This window comes from Pristiophorus japonicus, chromosome 11, assembly GCF_044704955.1.
Source record: "Pristiophorus japonicus isolate sPriJap1 chromosome 11, sPriJap1.hap1, whole genome shotgun sequence".
Lineage (NCBI taxonomy): Eukaryota > Metazoa > Chordata > Chondrichthyes > Pristiophoridae > Pristiophorus > Pristiophorus japonicus.
The window spans coordinates 126,106,770-126,127,601 of record NC_091987.1 but is presented as its reverse complement, the minus strand read 5'-3'; the positions used below and the strand labels follow the sequence as shown (position 1 = coordinate 126,127,601).

Genomic DNA, 20,832 nt, shown 5'->3' with positions numbered 1-20,832 from the left:
AGCAGAGAGTCGGGATAAATGGGTCCTTTTCCGGTTGGAAATCGGTGGTTAGTGGTGTGCCACAGGGATCAGTGCTGGGACCACAACTGTTTACAATATACATAGATGACATAGAAGAGGGGACAGAGTGTAGTGCAACAAAATTTGCAGATGACACAAAGATTAGTGGAAAAGCGGGTTGTGTAGAGGACACAGAGAGGCTGCAAGGAGATTTGGATAGGTTAAGCGAATGGGCAAAGGTTTGGCAGATGGAATACAATGTCAGAAAGTGTGAGGTCATCCACCTTGGGAAAAAAAACAGTAAAAGGGAATATTATTTGAATGGGGAGAAATTACAACATGCTGTGGTGCAGAGGGACCTGGGGGTCCTTGTGCATGAATCCCAAAAGGTTAGTTTGCAGGTGCAGCAGGTAATCAGGAAGGCGAATGGAATGTTGGCCTTCATTGCGAGAGGGATGGAGCATAAAAGCAGGGAGGTCTTGCTGCAACTGTATAAGGTATTGGTAAGGCCGCACCTGGAGTACTGCGTGCAGTTTTGGTCACCTTACCTAAGGAAGGATATACTAGCTTTGGAAGGGGTACAGAGACGATTCACTAGGCTGATTCCAGAAATGAGGGGGTTACCTTATGATGATAGATTGAGTAGACTGGGTCTTTACTCGTTGGAGTTCAGGAGGATGAGGGGTGATCTTATAGAAACATTTAAAATCATAAAAGGGATAGACAAGATAGAGGCAGAGAGGTTGTTTCCACTGGTAGGGGAGACTAGAACTAGGGGGCACAGCCTCAAAATACAGAGGAGCCAATTTAAAACCGAGTTGAGAAAGGATTTCTTCTCCCAGAGGGTTGTGAATCTGTGGAATTCTCTGCCCAAGGAAGCAGTTGAGGCTAGGTCATTGAATGTTTTCAAGTCAAAGATAGATAGATTTTTAAGCAATAAGGGAATTAAGGGTTACGGGGAGAGGGCGGGTAAGTGGAGCTGAGTCCACGACCAGATCAGCCATGATCTTATTGAATGGCGGAGCAGGCTCGAGGGGCTAGATGGCCTACTCCTGTTCCTAATTCTTATGTTCTTATGTACCATGACACCCAGGTTTTGTTGCACTTCCCCTTTTCCTAATCTGTCACCATTCAGATAATAGTCTGTCTCTCTGTTTTTACCACCAAAGTGGATAACCTCACATTTATCCACATTATACTTCATCTGCCATGCATTTGCCCACTCACCTAACCTATCCAAGTCACTCTGCAGCCTATAGCATCCTCCTCGCAGCTCACACTGCCACCCAACTTAGTGTCATCCGCAAATTTGGAGATACTACATTTAATCCCCTCGTCTAAATCATTAATGTAGAATGTAAACAGCTGGGGCCTCAGCACAGAACCTTGTGGTACCCCACTAGTCACTGCCTGCCATTCCGAAAAGTACCCATTTACTCCTACTCTTTGCTTCCTGTCTGACAACCAGTTCTCAATCCACGTCAGCACACTACCCCCAATCCCATGTGCTTTAACTTTACACATTAATCTCTTGTGCGGGACCTTGTCGAAAGCCTTCTGAAAGTCCAAATACACCACATCAACTGGTTCTCCCTTGTCCACTCTACTGGAAACATCCTCAAAAAATTCCAGAAGATTTGTCAAGCATGATTTCCCTTTCACAAATCCATGCTGACTTGGACCTATTATGTCACCTCTTTCCAAATGCGCTGCTATGACATCCTTAATAATTGATTCCATCATTTTACCCACTACCGATGTCAGGCTAACCGGTCTATAATTCCCTGTTTTTTTTCTCCCTCCTTTTTTAAAAAGTGGAGTTACATTGGCTACCTTCCACTCCATAGGAACTGCTCCAGAGTCTATGGAATGTTGGAAAATGACTGTCAATGCATCCGCTATTTCCAAGGCCACCTCCTTAAGTACTCTGGGATGCAGACCATCAGGCCCTGGGGATTTAGCGGCCTTCAATCCCATCAATTTCCCCAACACAATTTCCCGACTAATAAGGATTTCCCTCAGTTCCTCCTTCTTACTAGACCCTCTGACGCCTTTTATATCTGGAAGGTTGTTTGTGTCATCCTTAGTGAATACCGAACCAAAGTACTTGTTCAATTGGTCTGCCATTTCTTTGTTTCCCGTTATGACTTCCCCTGATTCTGACTGCAGGGGATCTACGTTTGTCTTTACTAACCTTTTTCTCTTTACATATCTATAGAAGCTTTTGCAGTCCATCTTAATGTTCCCTGCAAGCTTCCTCTCGTACTCTATTTTCCCTTCCCTAATCAAACGCTTTGTCCTCCTCTGCTGATTTCTAAATTTCTCCCAGTCCCCGGGTTCGCTGCTGTTTCTGGCCAATTTGTATGCCACTTCCTTGGCTTTAATACTATCCCTGATTTCCCTAGATAGCCACGGTTGAGCCACCTTCTCTTTTTTATTTTTACGCCAGACAGGGATGTACAATTGTTGTAGTTCATCCATGCGGTCTCTAAATGTCTGCCATTGCCCATCCACAGTCAACCCCTTAAGTATCATTCGCCAATCTATCCTAGCCAATTCACGCCTCATACCTTCAAAGTTACCCTTCTTTAAGTTCTGGACCATGGTCTCTGAATTAACTGTTTCATTCTCCATCCTAATGTAGAATTCCACCTTATTATGGTCACTCTTCCCCAAGGGGACTCGCACAACGAGATTGCTAATTAATCCTTTCTCATTACACAACACCCAGTCTAAGATGGCCTCCCCCCGAGTTGGTTCCTCGACATATTGGTCTAGAAAACCATCCCTTATGCACTCCAGGAAATCCTCCTCCACCGTATTGCTTCCAGTTTGGCTAGCCCAATCTATGTGCATATTAAAGTCACCCATTATAACTGCTGCACCTTTATTGCATGTATGCCTAATTTCCTGTTTGATTCCCTCCCCAACATCACTACTACTGTTTGGAGGTCTGTACACAACTCCCACTAACGTTTTTTGCCCTTTGGTGTTCCGCATCTCTACCCATATAGATTCCATATCATCCAAGCTAATGTCCTTCCTAACTATTGCATTAATCTCCTCTTTAACCAGCAATGCTACCCCACCTCCTTTTCCTTTTATTCTATCCTTTCTGAATGTTGAATACCCTTGGATGTTGAGTTCCCAGCCCTGATCATCCTGGAGCCACGTCTCTGTAATCCCAATCACATCATATCTGTTAACATCTATTTGCACAGTTAATTCATCCACCTTATTACGGATTCTCCTTGCATTAAGACACAAAGCCTTCAGGCTTGTTTTTTTTAACACCCTTTGTCCTTTTAGAATTATGATGTAGTGTGGCCCTTTTTGTTTCTTGCCTTTGTTTACTCGACCTTCCACTATTGCTTTTTATCTTTCTACCATCTGTTTCTGACTCCATATTACTTCACCCTGTCTCGCTGCATCGGTTCCCATCCCCCTGCCTTATTAGTTTAAACACTCCCGAACTGCATTAGAAAATGTTACCCCCAGGACATCAGTTCCAGCCCTGCCCAAGTGCAGGTCCCACTTCCCCCAGAACTGGTTCCAATTTCCCAGGAATTTGAATCCTTCCCTCTTGCACCACTGCTCAAGCCACGTATTTATTCTAACTATCCTACTCCCTCTACTCTGATTAGTACGTGGCACTGGTAGCAATCCAGAGATTACTACCTTTGAGGTCCTACTTTTTAATTTAACTCCTAGCTCACTAAATTCAGCTTGTAGGATCTCTTCCCGCTTCTTACCTATATCGTTGGTACCTACATGTACCACGACAACTGGCTGTTTACCCTCCCTCTCCAGAATGCTCTGCAGCCACTCCGAGACATCCTTGACCCTTGCACCAGGGAGGCAACATACCATCCTGGAGTCTCGGTTGCGGCCGCAGAAACTCCTATCTATTCTCCTTCCAATAGAGTTCCCTATCACTATAGCTCTCCCACTCTTTTTCCCGCCCTTCTGTGCAGCAGAGCCACCCATGGTGCCATGAACCTGGCTGCTGGTGCCTTCCCCTGGTAAGTCATCTCCCCCAACATTATCCAAAACGGTATGTCTGTTTTGGAGGGAGATGACCGCAGGGGACTCCTGCACTACCTTTCTGCTCCTGCCTTGTCTCTTGGTCACCCATTCACTATCTGTCCTAACCCTTACCTGCAGTGTGACCAACTCACTAAATGTGCTATCCACAACATTCTCAGCATCGCGCATGCTCCAGAGTGAGTCCATCCACAGCTCCAGTGCCATCATGCAGTCTGTCAGGAGCTGCAGCTGGACACACTTCCCACACACATAGTAGGCAGGGACACTGGAAGTAGCAGGAAGGTGCCTCCAGCAGCGATATATAAAGGGATCATCATCAACAACTTACAGCTGACATGGTTTTTCAGTTTGACTGGCTCTGTGTAACTTTCTGAAACTCCCGCAGCTTTCTAAACTCGTTTCAAGTTGCTGAGGTGATGGAGTGTTGGTGCAAGTGGAGAACACCTTCATTCTCATTAAAGGCTCCTGCACATAACACTTGCTCACAGTCATGGGGCCTCTACTGGCAATCCCCCTCGCTCTCGAGTATCTTCGGAAGAGGGGGGCGGAGGCAGCAAAGAGAAGATGCGTGCAGAGGGAGGAGGAGGACCAGGAGGGCTCTCAACGGGAGGCCTTACCCACCTAGGCTCTTCCAAGAGCACTTCTCTTATCTTCACTTAAGCGAGGAGCACTGTATTAGGAGGCTCCGCTTCACCAAGGAGGTGGTCATAGATCTCTGCCCCCTCCTGCAGCTTCAGAGCATGGCGAACATGGCTCTCCCAGTAGCCCTCAAGGTCACCGTGGCCCTCAATTTCTTCGCCAGCAGATCCTTCCAGTCTGCAGGTGGGCAGAACAGTGGCAAATGGAATTTAAGTGTGAGGCAATGCATTTGGGGAGGGCTAATAAGGAAAGGGAATACACATTAAACGGTAGGACACTGAGAAGTGTAGAAGAACAAAAGGACCTTGGAGTGCATGTCCACAGATCCCTGAAAGTAGCAGGCCAGGTAGATAAGGTGGTTAAAAAGGCATACAGAATGCTTCCTTTATTAACCGAGGCATAGAATACAAGAGCAGGGGGGTTATGCTTGAACTGTATAAAAAGGAGGGAGAGAGAAAGCAGGGAATTATAGACCGGTCAGCCTGACCTCAGTAGTGGGTAAAATGATGGAATCAATTATTAAGGATGTCATAGCAGCGCATTTGGAAAATGGTGACATGATAGGTCCAAGTCAGCATGGATTTGTAAAAGGGAGATCATGCTTGACAAATCTTCTGGAATTTTTTGAGGATGTTTCCAATAAAGTGGACAAAGGAGTACCAGTTGATGTGGTATATTTGGACTTTCAGAAGGCTTTCGACAAGGTCCCACACAGGAGATTAATGTGCAAAGTTAAAGCACATGGGATTGGGGGTAGTGTGCTGACGTGGATTGAGAACTGGTTGTCAGACAGGAAGCAAAGAGTAGGAGTAAATGGGTACTTTTCGGAATGGCAGGCAGTGACTAGTGGGGTACCGCAGGGTTCTGTGCTGGGGCCCCAGCTGTTTACATTATACATTAATGATTTAGACGAAGGGATTAAATGTAGTATCTCCAAATTTGCGGATGACACTAAGTTGGGTGGCAGTGTGAGCTGCGAGGAGGATGCTATGAGGCTACAGAGTGACTTGGATAGGTTAGGTGAGTGGGCAAATGCGTGGCAGATGAAGTATAATGTGGATAAATGTGAGGTTATCCACTTTGGTGGTAAAAACAGAGAGACAGACTATTATCTGAATGGTGACAGATTAGGAAAAGGGAAGGTGCAACGAGACCTGGGTGTCATGGTACATCAGTCATTGAAGGTTGGCATGCAGGTACAGCAGGCGGTTAAGAAAGCAAATGGCATGTTGGCCTTCATAGCGAGGGGATTTGAGTACAGGGGCAGGGAGGTGTTGCTACAGTTGTACAGGGCCTTGGTGAGGCCACACCTGGAGTATTGTGTACAGTTTTGGTCTCCTAACTTGAGGAAGGACATACTTGCTGTTGAGGGAGTGCAGCGAAGATTCACCAGACTGATTCCCGGGATGGTGGGACTGACCTATCAAGAAAGACTGAATCAACTGGGCTTGTATTCACTGGAGTTCAGAAGAGTGAGAGGGGACCTCATAGAAACGTTTAAAATTCTGACGGGTTTGGACAGGTTGGATGCAGGAAGAATGTTCCCAATGTTGGGGAAGTCCAGAACCAGGGGTCACAGTCTAAGGATAAGGGGTAAGCCATTTAGGACCGAGATAAGGAGAAACTTCTTCACCCAGAGAGTGGTGAACCTGTGGAATTCTCTACCACGGGAAGTAGTTGAGGCCAATTCACTAAATATATTCAAAAGGGAGTTAGATGAAGTCCTTACTACTCGGGGGATCAAGGGGTATGGCGTGAAAGCAGGAAGTGGGTACTGAAGTTTCATGTTCAGCCATGAACTCGTTGAATGGCGGTGCAGGCTAGAAGGGCTGAATGGCCTGCTCCTGCACCTATTTTCTATGTTTCTATGTTTCTAGTTCTGGTCACTGCATTACAGGAAGGATGTGATTGCACTGGAGAGGGTACAGAGGAGATGTACGAGGATGTTGCTGGGAGTGGAGAATCTAAGCTATGAGGACAGATTGGAAAGGCTGTTTTTTTTTCCCGTGGAACAGAGAAGGCTGAGGGGAGACCTCATTGAGCTGTATAAAATTATGTGGGGCCTCGATATAGTGGATAGAAAGGACCTGTTTCCCTTAGCAGAGAGGTCAGCAACCAGGCTGCATAAATTTAAAGTAATTGGTAGAAGGTTTAGAGGGGATTTGAGAGGAAATTTCTTCACGCAGAGGATTGTGGGGGTCTGGAACTCATTGCCTGAAAGGGTGGTAGAGGCAGAAACCCTCACCACATGTAAAAAGTACTTGGAAGTGTACCTGAAGTGCCGTAACCTGCAGGGCTACAGACCTAGAGCTGGAAAGTGGGATTTAACTGGATAGCCTCTTGTTGGCCGCGCGGTCACAATGGGCCGAAATGGCCTCCTTCCGTGCTGTAAACTTCTCTGATTCTGCAGCAGGAGGCATAGCTAACATCTCCCGTTTGCCGTCAATTGCTGTATCCAGGAGGTGACAGAGGCTCTCTACATCAGCAGAGAGAAGCAGGAGGAGCGCGCATGTGGCTTTGCCAGGATATCAGGCTGCTCCATGGTGCATCATCATCATCATCATAGGCAGTCCCTCAAATCGAGGATGACTTGCTTATACGTCAAAATGTTCACAGGTGTTTCAATGATGGACCTAAAATTCCAGGTCCGAACTAAATCTTGAAGGGTGGAAGATGCCTGTGCTTGGATTTTTTTTAACTTGTGGTGACCGTTGCACACCAGCCATCACACAGGCTTGACAGAGCTAGGATTAACCAAGATGACTGGAAACCTGCTCTGCTGCACGGACCTAGTGTGCACACATATATCGCAGTGAGGGCTGGCCCATGCTGTCCCTGGGTCCTTGCCTCTTCTGGGCCCCGAACTCGCGCCTTTCCTGGGCCCCGATCACGTCCCTCTACAATCTCTCGCCGCTCCTTCGCCCCGACCTCGCCGCTCCTGATGTACCTGCCCACTCTCCAATCACCAACCTGGATCTTGGTGACGTCCCTCTTCGCTGCTGTTGCTCACCTGCTCCAGCACGAGCTGCTCCCTGGAGTGGTATGCTGCCACGCTGCTCCTTCCGCTCCCCAGCCTGCTCCTATGGTGCTCGCAGGCCGGCCAGGCCGGGGAGCGGAAACAGCAGCGTGGCGACCTGGCCCAGCATTCTGCGCGGCCCCACGGCCTGCGAGCACCATCCATGGTGCAGGACGCCATCGACTGCACCCATGTGCCTTTGCAATCCTGAGATCTTCCGTAACTCCAAAGGCTCCCACTCACTTAATGTGCAATTGTTGTGCGACCACGCCCAGCATATGATGGTCAATGCCCACTATCCTGGCAGCAGAGATGATGCCTTCATCCTGTGTCCAGCCTGCAATTTTTCAGCCACCTCATCAATCCAAAGGATGGCTGCTCAGAGACAAGGGCTATCCGCTCTGCATCTGGCTGATGACTCCCCTCCGCAATCCCACCACGCTTGCCCAGCACTCAGATAATGACAGCCATGCTGCCACCAAGAACATCATCGAGCAGACCATCGGGTTGCTGAAGTAACGGTTCTGCTGCCTTGACCGCTCGGGAGGAGCCCTCCAGTGCAGGATGGAGCGGGTGTCATATTTTGTGGTGGTCTGCTGCATGCTTCACAACTTGGCCATTATGAGGGCACAGCCCTTGCCACCAGGGATGGCAGGACTACCTCAGAGGAGGAGAAAGGGAGGAGACAGGTAACAGATCCCCCTTCCCAACAGGCCGTCTGTGAAGACCTCATCAGAGTCTGATTCCAGTGAATGAAACCCCAGATCCCCGTTGCTCACCATATCCCCATCATACCATCCCTTTATCACGGAACATCACAGCATCCTCCTGGGTACAAAGCTAAAATGGGAGCCACCACAAAATAAACATTCCAATAAAATTAATACATTTAGCACGGTTCAATCAACATTACATTATGAACTAATCACCCTTGTGCAATCCCTTAGTGCCTGTCGTTCATGTGTCGTTTCCTATTCTAGTGCTCCTATGCAGTCCTCCCCAAGTGGCTGCTGTATGGCTGATGGAAGGCTGCTGACTTTCCGTTGGGGAGACTGCAGATGGCCTTGCAGGACGACCTCGAGCAGCTGTCGGCCTAGAAGGTCCGGCTGCAGACTGCACCACCTCTGCCTGGGCGGCAGCAGTCTGGGCTGACTGGCTGACAGGCAGCGACAAGGACAATGGCGAGTTGCTGTGTGGGAGTAAGAATGCTGTCCACCTGAGAGAGGTCAGCAGGTTCTTGTTCCACAGACCCACTGCCATATCCCCTGGGTGGCACCTCAGGATGCCTAGTAATCTGTTGGAGGACAGATTGCTGAACTGCCACGACACCCTGCAAGCCCTTTCCAACACTTGTAAACCCAGCCATGATGGCAGCAGTCTGAGCTTCCACTGCAGCGCTGAAACATTGGGTCGCTTCCGCCTGTGCTGCAATGGAAACCGCGACATCGCCCATCACACGCAGCATCATGGCTGGGTCCACAAGGTCTCTCCTGGAGTTGTCCATCATTTCCAGCCTGGAAATAATGGGCTCCAAGCTCTGCACCAAGCCCTGCCTAATGTTGGAGCCGGACTTCTGCCTGCTCCTTGACACAGACAAAAGGCTCACTGGCAGGTTTCCCATTGCACATAGGATTTTAGTGTGTATGACCCTTCTACTGAAGGCTGCCTCATCAAATTCCCGGGGAGGTGGCCCCTGAGCTACTCTTTCCCCCAGGCCTTGCTGCAGCCCACTCGTGCCCAGTGCCTCACCATGTGCAGATCACCCCTCTATACTACCATCTACATTCTGCATATTGCCAGTTTCTGAGCTGGTGTCTGCAAGTGTCAGATGCAGTGATGGTGTGTCGTCGTCTTCTTCTTCAATCTCTTCCCCAACATGAGGGGCAGGCTGATCTGCTGGCGGTTCTTGGGTATCTGAAAGCAGAAAGGCACAAGAGTCCATTTGTGATGGGGGGGAAAGCACCATGTCCATGCATACACCGTCAGCAGCGTGTAATTGAGACAAGATTGTGGGATGCGAGAAGGATTAGGAATGACCATACCATTATTGTCAGCAAGGGCTTTGTGGAGCACAGACCCCTCCAATTGGCTGAGGGTCTATAAAGAGGCCTGGCTCCTTCCTGCCTGCCGCTGCTCCCGGCGGTTGTGAGCCGCTTTGGGCTGCAAGAGAAAGGGACATGTGTGAGTGACTGTGGAGCAATGTGTTTGGGTGATGTGCCTGCCATAGTTGAATAGCTTTCAGTGTGTGCAAGTTGTGAGATGTGCATGTGAGTGTTGCAGCAGTGGTAAGGCTGAGAGAGTGGCGCAGCTCTGATTGTGAGGTATGATTGGTGATGGGTAGAGATTGTTGGTAGGTGAATGATGGGGTGTGGTGCATCAAGCAGTGTGTGAGGCTTGTGGTGCAGATGATGGGATATAGCATTTGCTGAAGCCTTCACTCACCTTGACCTGCCGCGTGAGGCCATTAAACTTCTTTCGGCACTGGATCCTTGTCCTCGGCACGACACTGGTGGCCATGACAGAAGTAGCTATCCCCTGCTAGAGCCTTCTGCAAGTGGGCTTGGATGGCTTCCTGCCACCCTACGGGAACAGGACATCCCGCCGCCTTTCTACTGCCACTATCACTGCCTCAAGAACATCCGAAAACCTTCTTGCTTTCTCTCTGTGTTGTTGTGCCATGGCTTCAGCCTGACTGACAATGAGGTGCTGCTGCAACAAAGCACCTCCCCTTTAAGTAGTGCCGAGAACCTAGGTCAAACATTACCGGCCTTTAGGCTGCACCCGATATTGTGCCCCTGTTCAGCACTAAGCCAATCAGCAGCAAGTTTAGCGCTGAGGTCAATATAATGAGCAGGCAGCATGAATTTTGCGTGCTGCCTGCACCACTTTCAACAGGTGCAGGCAAATAGCGCTGGCTCTTGAAACCGCTTTCAGACATTATCCAATTTGTAGGCCACAGTCTATCTTTTCCCCTCTCTTTATTTCTCTCTCTTTCTTTCTCAGGCCCTCAAAGCAATTCCATGTGTTATATTGTGTTTGTGTTATATTGTGTGCTTGTTTTTCTGCTCAGCACTGACATTCCAATTATATACCTGCTGAGTGGACTAAATTAGACACTGCACCACAAAAAATTATTGTCTTTACCACATTTTCAGTGAAAAAACACATACACAACACAAGACAATCGCATTCGCACACACACACACTCACAATCTCTCACATGCATGGACACTCGCTCACATACATACTCTCGTGCCCCGCACGTTCTCACATACATATACATGCACATATACATGCACTGACATACGCACTCACATGCACAGACACACACTCACTCTCACTCACTCACACACGCACATTGTCCAATGTCTAGTGTGCCTGTCACATCATGCCTTAAAAAAATGTACTAAAAACATTGAGGTGTCCATGTACACAAATAATTAAAAATTAGTGCACAAGTACAGAAAGCAATCAAAAAGGCTAATAAAATGTTGGCCTTTCTCTCCAGGGGATTTGAACACAAAAGTGAGGAATTAATGCAACCGTTGTACCGAGCTTTGGCTGAACCCCAGCTGGGATACTAGATTCTGTCAAGTAGGATATATTGGCCTTGGAGGGGATGCAGCGCAGATTCACCAGAATGATACTGTGGGCTTAAAGTGTTAATTAGTTGGCATTTCCTTTTAGAAGGTTGAGAGGTGATTTAATTGAGTTGATGAAAATGATTAAAGGATTCAATAGAGCAGATAGAAACTATTTCCTCTGGTGGAGAAATCCAGGACCAGGGGACACAATTTTAAAATAAAAGCTAGGCCATTTAGGAGTAAAATCAGGAAATGATTTTTCATACAAAGGGTAGTGGAAATCTGGAACTGTCTCCCCAAAAGGCTGTGGGTGCTGGGGGTCAATTGACATTTACAAGACTCAGATTAGTTGATGTTGGTTGGGTCAGGGATATGGAGCAAAGGCGGTTAGATGGAGTTGAGACACAGATCAGCCCTGGGACTGAATGACAGAACAGACTTAAGAGCTTGATTGGACTACTCCTATTCCTGAGTTCCTATATAGGCATCACATCTGAAAACATGGGCACCACAGAAGGGTCACCACACAAAAGTGTCACACTTCAGGGCATCACAAGTCTGTTTTCTGTCCTCGGCTCACCTGCCAGATTTAAGTGAAAGCCGGTGCCTCAAAATGGCGGGCGAGGGGGTGGGGGGCCTCCGATGGCGAATATAGGGCAGTTGACCAGCGCCCTCTCCTGGTCGCTCACTCCAAAGGTCAAAATAGACCGTGATTGAGTAAAAACTTTGGCCTAGAAATTTGAGAGCACTGGGAATCGATACCACGGGCCGCCGTTAACGGCCGCCGAAATTAATGACGCTAGTAGCACCTGAATATTAGTGCTGCCTCCTAATTAACATTAGCCCAGCGCAAAGCTCATTGTGCAAGGCCGGTTTTCGTGGTGGTAGTCGCAACAGGAAGCCCAATATAGCGTGGCTGCAACGTGAGTGCAGCAAAGACAGCTTTCTCTTAAAGCTAGCCTGTCATTTTAGAAAGCAGTATCGGTCCCTTAAAGGGGAACTGCCTTCTAAAACGATAAAAATAAAAATCATTCAAAAATAGGCAGCTCAACTGCCTCCTGAAAAAAAATTTACATTAAAAAGAATTCCCAAATGACAGTCTTCTGCTCTTAAAGCTGAATTGCCTTCTGCACCAAAATAAAATAGGAAAAGTGTTTCAGCACTAACACAAATGGCTCAGCAGGTCAGGGAAGGGGCACCCAGGGTCTCGTATGCAGCACTCCGGCTTTGTGCAGGGGGTCAACACTGCAAAGAGGTCCTCTACCCACAGGGGCCAGGAGGCCCTGCAGAAAGAACAATGTGGGAGTACATCTCCGAGGCCGTCACTGCCAGCATTGTCTCCCCCACCACCTGGCTCCAGTGCTCAAAGAAACTTCATGACCTCAGATAACTGGTTACAGTCATTGAATGAATATTCAAAAGCCGTCTCCACCAGCCTCCCATACTGCTCAATGCACGACTTCCCACCCCCCGCCCCCACATCACTCATCTACCAACAATTTGTACCAAACACGAGGCACACCTCCCATTCCTAGCTTCACCTCACCCTCTTGGAGGAGACGGTGCTGGCTATTCTTGGTAGGGACATAGCTGAGCCCTTGGCCAGTGGCAGGGCTGAAAGGATACAAGGTGCTGGTATCCTCATACATTATCCTGCTTCTCACATGCACCTCTTGCTTTCCCACCTCCCCTCACCACAACTCCACCCTTGTGCCTTCCTCATTTCACACTGCCAAGAAATGCAGCCTGCCCAGCCAGTGTTTGACTAAGAAGAAGAGAGAAGACTAAGAGAGTGAAGAAGAAACACTGTCACTCGATTTCACACTCCCAGTAACCAGCTCCTCAAGGTTGACCAGCAAGGCCATCTGCAGTCTTCCCCACTGAAAGTCAGCTGCCTTCCATCAGCCATGCTGCAGCCACTGGGGTAGCACTGTGTGTCATCAGTAGGATAGGCAAAGGCACACATAAGACAGTCACTAAGGGAATGTATAAGGATTATTAGATGATTTCTCAATGTCACATTGGATGGATAGATGTATAAAGTTGGATTGGAAAATTTGCTTTGTGATGGCGTTTATTTCAGTATCTTGGCGAAGAGGACGCTGTGATGGTCAGTAACTGAGGGAAGGTAAGGTGTGGGACAAATTATGAAAGGGGAATTGGGGGTGTGGTCACTGTTATCACAGGCAGATGATTCCATCCCGGATATCCTGGCCAGAAACGGGCTGTCTGGATTGCAACTTTCCTTGCACTTCCTCCTCTTCTGTTTCTTCCTCTTCCCTCTGCAAGTGGATGCTGCAAATCTGAAATAAATGCAGAAAATGCTGGAAATATTCATCAGGTCAGGGAGCATCTTTGAAGAGAGAAACAGCATTTTCTGTCTTCTCAGAGACCTTCCTTTACCATATGAGACCTCGCAAGCATCCAGCAGCACTCTCTGCACACTTCAAAAATGTTCATCATGTATTGCACTAAGCAACTACTTCAATAAAATATTTTAAAAGTCTAGTCCAAAAGCCTAAATGCAAACTTACCTGAAAGGTGTGTGTGTCCCTTTACAAAGTGCTGACAGCGTCTTTGTCAGTCTGCTGAACACTTGCTTTTCAGAGTGATCTTAGGACCCAGCGCTGAACTCATTGCAAAGATCCAAGTTCGCAGAGCGTAGCATTACGTCGGCGTTGCATGCCGACTGACGTCAACCTCCAGACTTGTATGGCCCTCATCAAAATGGCAGCCTCCGAATCCCACACCAGAGATGAGCCTTAGAGCGGGATTCAGCACAAATGGGTGGTGGTAAGTAGCCTAATTTTTCCCCCTTAGTAGAACCTTCAGAAGATAAAAAGGATACTAACAACAGCGATGCTTACTAAAAATAAAGCAGAAATACTTGAATAACCCAGCACGGTGTGGGCACAGCTTTTTGATATCTGCTTTAAGTTGTCACTAAGTCGCTGTGATGTCGCTCAGTGTTGACCGAGTGATTGAGTGGCCAAGTAGACAAATGGTCTTTGTTGTTTTAGTCAGTACCCGTTTCATGTGGATTTAGAGCACTTTCTCTCTGGCACACACATGAGCGGGAGATACCAGGCAGTGCTAGGTAACCCTGAGTGAGGTAATAGGCTTTAAAGGCTTTGGCTCTACAAGGGAACCGATTTATACATCATTTAGCACACACTTAACACTGAGAGCCGTCCACAGTGAAGCTAAATAAAGTCCCAACTTTGAATGAAATGGGAACCATTTTCTTAATCCACTGACTGGCCACAAGACATTGTGGGAGTGTGCTCTCTCCATAGGGACAGCTGCAGAATTTTAGGGTAAATCGGTGCATGAACTAAAGGCACAATTCCAATACTAGCTGTAAAATAGCACAAACTTTTGCCGTATTGGACTGGTAGGGAAAATGGGCCCTAGCCCGCAGAGTAAGAGGAAGTAGATATCCAGTCGGTCCACTCAATTGGGTTAGGTTTGTAATCCAGGGAGACTTTAGTGGAAGAAAATAATCATTGAAAAATGGACCCAGGTCTTCGAAACCCATAACTCTTTGGGGTGATTATATTTTTGCTCATACAATGTTTGTCAGTAATTAGTTGCAAAAAGACAACCTTAACATTGACTCAAGGTAGATTGAACCCAAGATAGGTTACATTCTTAAGGACAAACACTTGCATTTACACAGCGCCTGTCACCACCACAGGATGTCCCAAAACACTTCACAACCAATGAAGCACCTTTAGAAGTGCAGTAATTGTTATAATATAGGAAACACGGCAGCCAATTTGCACACAAGATCCCACAGTCAGAAATTACATAAATTATCAGATCATCTGTAATTTTAGTGATGTTGGTTGCTGGATAAATATTGGCTGGACACTGGGGAGAATTCTCCTGCTCTTTTTCGAATAGTGTCATGGGATCTTTTATGTCTACCTGAGAAAGCAGATAGGACCGCAGTTTAATGTCCCAACTGAAAGTCAGCACTCTAATAGTGCGACACTCCCTCAGTACGGCACTACAGTGTCAGCCTAGATTTTATGCTCAAGTCTCTGGGGTGGGACTATGAACCCATGACCTCTGACGCAGAGGTGAGGTGAGAGTCAAGGGTTATGGGGAGGGGTCAGGGAATGGAGTTGAGGCCAAGATCAGATCGGCCGTGATCTTATTGAATGGCGGAGCAGGCTCAATGGGCCAAATGGCCTACTCCTGCTCCTATTTCTTATGTTCTTATGTACCACTGAGCCATGGCTGTGCGCTTAATACTGACCCACCCTCTGGTAGTGGCCTTCCGCAAACCAAGGCAATTTTATGTTATCAGAAGGATAATAAAATCTACTTCCATGTATGCACTATTGAAAAATGATTAAACAGATAGAGGGGGCAGAGGAATAATCTCATACTAATATAAAGTACCACAGAATGGTTAAGCGGTGGGTTTGCACCCATAACAATGGGATGGCCCAAACTCAACCAGGAGGCGGGATACCAAGCTGGCCAGTTGCTTATCATTACAGGAATCAAACCAAAAACATCTCTTAACATTTATATATGCAGGATGAGAAAAGGCCATCCTTCTACTGATTCCTTGCCCATGCACCAACCGATCAATCATTCCTACAAGTCCACGTTCTGGGAAAGGCAAAAAAAAAGGGACCTCTTTCAAAGTATTTTCTGCGACGCCCCACCTGGATCATCTGCCAAGTTCTACGGGCTTCTTAATCCCTTGTCTATAATCATTTCCTCTGACCTTCCATATGCTGTGATCACCTCATTTGTCAGAATTCCGTCTATCTGGACAGGTACAAAAAATAATTTAAAAGACTAATGGAACACAAGAACATAAGAATAAGGAGCAGGAGTAGGCCATACAGCCCCTCAAGCCTGCTCCGCCATTCAATCAGATCATGGCTGATCTTTGACCTCAACTCCACTTTCCTATCGCCATATCCCTTGATTCCTCTGGAGTCCAAAAAATCTATCTATCTCAACCTTGAATATACTCAACTAGTGAGTATCCACAGCACTTTGGGGCAGGGAATTCCAAAGATTCACAACCCTCTGAGTGAAAACATTCCTCCTCATCTCAGTCTTGAAAGGCCAGCCCCTTATCCTGAGACTGTGCCCCCTAGTTCTAGACTCTCCAGCCAGGGGAAACAACTCTCAGCATCTATCCTGTCAATCCCCCTCAGAATCTTATATGTTTCAATGCAATCACCCCTTATTCTTCCAAACTCAAGCGAGCAAAGGCCCAGTCTACTCAATCTCTCCTCATAGGACATCCCTCTCATCCCAGGAATTAATCTAATGAACCTTTGTTGCACCGCCTTGATGGCAAGTATGTCCTTCCTTAAATAAAAAGACCAAAACTGTGCCCAGTTCTCCAGGTGTGGTCTCCCCAGAGCCCTGTACAAGTGTAGCAAGACTTCCTTACTCTTGTACTCCAACCCTCTAGCAATAAAGTCTAACATGGCATTTGCCTTCCTAATTGCTTGCTATACCTGCATGCTAACTCTCTGTGTTTCTTGTACCAGGACACCTAAATCTCTCTGAATGTTTAATAGTTTCCCACCATTTAAAAAATATTCTGTTTTCTATTCTTCCTGCCAAAGTGAATAACCTCACATTTCCCCACATTATACTCCATCTGCCACCTTACTGCCCACTCACTTCATCTATCTATATCCCTTTGCAGACTCTTCATGTCCTCCTCACATCTTACTTTTTCACCTAGCTTTGTATCGTCAGCAAACTTGGATACATTGCACTTGGTCCCTTCATCTAAGTCATTAATATAGATTGTAAATAGCTGAGGCCCCAGCACCGATCCTTGCGGCACCCCACTAGTTATAGCCTGTCAATCTGGACATAACCCATTTCTTCCTACTCTATGTTTTCTGTCTGTTAATCAATCCTCTAGCCATGCTAATACATTAGCCCCAACCCCATATGCCTTTATCTTGCTTAACAACCTTTTATGAGGCACCTTATTGAATGACTTTTGGAAATCCATTTATACTACATCCATTGGTTCCCCTTTATCTGCCCTGCTAGTTACATCCTCAAAAAACTCCAATAAATTTGTCAATCACAATTTCCCTTTCATTAAACCATGTTGACTCTGCCTAATCATATTATGATTTTCTGAATGCCCTGTTAATACTTCCTTAATAATGGATTCCAGCATTTTCTAGACTATTGATGTAGGGCCTGTAGTTTCTGGTTTTCTCTCTCCCTCCTTTCTTGAATAGCGGGGTTACATTTGCTAGCTACCAATCCACTGAGACTGTTCCTGAATCTAGGGAATGTTGGAAGATCACAACCAATGCATCCACTATCTCTGCAGCCACCTCTTTTAGAACTGTAGGATGTCGGCCATCAGGTCCAGGGGATTTGTCGGCTTTTAGTTCCATTAGTATCTCAAGTACTTTTTTTCTACTGATATTAACTGCTTTAAGTTCCTCGCTCTCATTAGCGCCTTGGTTCCCCACTCTTTTTGGTATACTACTGTGAAGACAGGTACAAAATATTTGTTTAAAGTCTGCCATTTCCTTGTTCCCCGATATAATTTCATGTTGGCCTTTATCTCAAGGGGGATGGACTATAAAGGGGTGAAAGTGATGTTACAGCTGTCAGAGCTCGGGTTAGACCCCATCTGGAGAACTGCATTCAGTATTGGGCACCACATCTCAGGAAGGATATTTTGGCCTTGGAGGGGTTGCAGGGCAGATTCACCAGAATGTTATCAGGGCTAAAATGTTTAAATTATGAGGACAGTTGCATATGCTAGGCTTGTATTCCCTTGAATATAGAAGATTAAGGGGTAATCTAATTGAGGTGTTTAAGATGCTTAATAGGGTAGACAGAGAGAAACTATTTCCTCTGGTAGAGGAGCCAAGAACAAGGGGGCATAAGCATAAAATTAGAGGTCGTCCATTCAGGGGGGATGTCAGGAAGCAGTCCTTCACACAAAAGGCAATGGTAATCTGGAACTTGCTCTCTCAAAAAGCTGCTGAGGCTGGGGGTCAATTGAAAATTTCACAACTGAGATTGATAGATTTTTGTTATGCAAGGCTGTTAAGAGTTATGGAACCAAAGTGGGTAGAGCAGTTATGGTACAGATCAGCCATGATCTAATTGAATGGCGGAACAGGCTCGAGGGGCTGAATTGTCAACTCCTGTTCCTATGCTTCTATCACCTACTTGAAGGACTGCAAGGAATCCAGCCCCACTACTACTTCTGGAATCCCCTTCAACAGAGCGAAGACCCACTGGATATCCAACCTCACACCGTGCTTTCTAATTTTATGGGTGGCCCTAGTTCTACCCAACCCTGTCACATCAAGCACAATCGGCATGTATGGGGCCCATGACTTTAGTAATCTTGAATACCCGGATCAGATTGCCTATGAGACCCCAATGGGGGACTTCTAATTTTCACCATTGGGGCAATAAAACTGGCAGAGCAGATTGCCCGTAATAGAACCCGCCCAATATTCACTTCCCATCTTTCCTGCAAGTACAAAGCCAAGGCATCATATTTACCTTAAACGCTCAATGATGCCTGGCTGGGGGTCATCCTCGCTGCCCCTCACCAGAGTCCCAATATCCTTCCTCAGGTGAAGTGATCAAAATTGACTCTGCATCTGTAATGAGAGAAGACAAGTTTCGGATGGGTGCCCTCCATCAGAACACAAAATTGAAACAGTGGTGCAATTGAGGTTGTATCAAAGCTCATTCCAGTCGATTGGGGGGGGGGGGGGGGGCGTCCCAGAGCGGCAATTGCCCAGATTATTTGTGTGGTCCCTGGAGGTACACTCCTGCTCCTCCAAGGCCCAGAAATTAAATTGACACATTCCTTTGGCAGGAGCCTCTTCAGATCCATCGCCGGCGGATTGTGCACTGTGCAAGCTCTGACCTAAAATGGCAATCAGTATCCTATTTACATTGCAGCACCACCCTGATTTCCATACTAAAAGGGACATATCGTTTGAAATAGGCAAGCGCTTTGGACATCCGACGGAAATCCCCTTTCGAAATGTAGCCGACCACGTTGCTGGCGGTAAGGCGACCAATCCCATTTAGAGGCTATTACTGCCCCGATAACACCAGGTGAACGGCAGTCAAAATCGACCCCTTTTAAACCCGGCACCAGATTAATTGATAATTTAGCAAGCGAATCGTTCAGGAGACTGTATGTGCAGTATGTGTGGCCATGAACGTTTTTTGAAATGTTGTTTTTATAGGTACGGGGCTTGTCCAGAAGCTCGTGGAGGAGGAGTGTCGTTCCTCAGTTCGTCACAGCAAGAAGCACCTCTTCCATCCCTCCGCGCTGCTTCCTTCCCCAGTGCCTCGGCTATGCACCAGACAGATACCGTCGCCGCCGGCAGATTAACCACAAACCCCAGCACACCAGTGGGTTCAGCCAATTCCGCGGGAGTTCCCAAGAAGACATCTGGATCGGTTGCCAAGGGGATGCCGGCAGGACGGCCAGGAGTGCCTCTGGCAATTCACGAGTGGCCCAGCGCAGTAAGTCCTTGTTCTGTCTGCCGACCTTCAGCAGTTCAGCATCCTCCTCATCCTCGCCGCTGGGCGATCTGGCCCTTTCACCACGCCATAGAGGTCAGAAAATCAGAATCCCGGCACTTGGCGTCACCTCTGGGATCGCCGTCCATGGCCTGGAAGATGCGGCAGAGACCGATGTCGACACTGGGCTCACCACGTCCTGCTCCGACCTGTCTGGCCTGTCCACCCACTCGACGCTGAATGGGTTTGGCAAAGATTTAGACGCCGCTCTTCCTTCACTGGGGAAGTGCCGCAGCAAACCAAAGCCGGATCTCTTCAGACCTTTATCCTCGATGGATGATTCTCTTCCTTCCTTCTGTCAGCTGCCCTCCAGTTCATTTCCTCAGTTCCCGCAATTCTCTTCCTGCTGCCGAATCTCGCGCACACCATCTCCCCGTGCCTTCACCGCGACACCTTGGCTCTGCTCCAGAGCAAAACAATCTTCTTCTTTGGAAAGAAAAAGGGAAACAGAAAATGAAAACCGCCCTGAAGGCCAACAACCCACTGCTCCTCAGGAGGGAGAGCAGGAATTTTACATCTGACCCATTTTGTTGGGCAAGATTTCCTTCCTGTTATCACTAAATATGTTGAACAATGATACGTATACAGAGTGTTAAGCTGGTGGTTAATAATACCTATACAGTGTGTTAAGCTGGAGGCAGGAAGAGTGCTGCTAACAGTAACCCAGGTCGCCTTGCTGCTGGGGGTCAAGGTGAGCTTTGGCGTTACCGATAGCAACGCAGCTGTTCGGAAGCATCACCGATGACGGCAGACTAAAAAAAAATCCCTTCAGAAGTGCCACTTTTTAAACATTTTTCAACACACCACAGCCTTTGTTCAGAAATCCGGAATGTGTTAAAGACTTCAAGAATAAAAGTACTGAGGTGATCACAGCAGCCAACACTGCTGTGTGAGCAATTTGTTTACAGCTTGGAATTTCTGGCTTCCAAGACTTAAATTCCTGATGGCAAGAATTGTGGCCCCTTT

General features: G+C 47.2%; 1 protein-coding gene across 1 annotated transcript in view; it reads left to right on the top strand.

The window, feature by feature from the left end:
* The window catches only part of LOC139275573 (protein FAM124A), a 78,069-nt gene extending 57,682 nt beyond the window's left edge, over positions 1-20,387 (top strand). Inside the window, exon 7 of the mRNA XM_070892743.1 lies at positions 19,527-20,387. Coding sequence (XP_070748844.1) covers positions 19,527-20,387 — 861 coding nt within the window. The remainder of the gene's footprint in view (positions 1-19,526) is intronic.
* Positions 20,388-20,832: the final 445 nt, after the last annotated feature.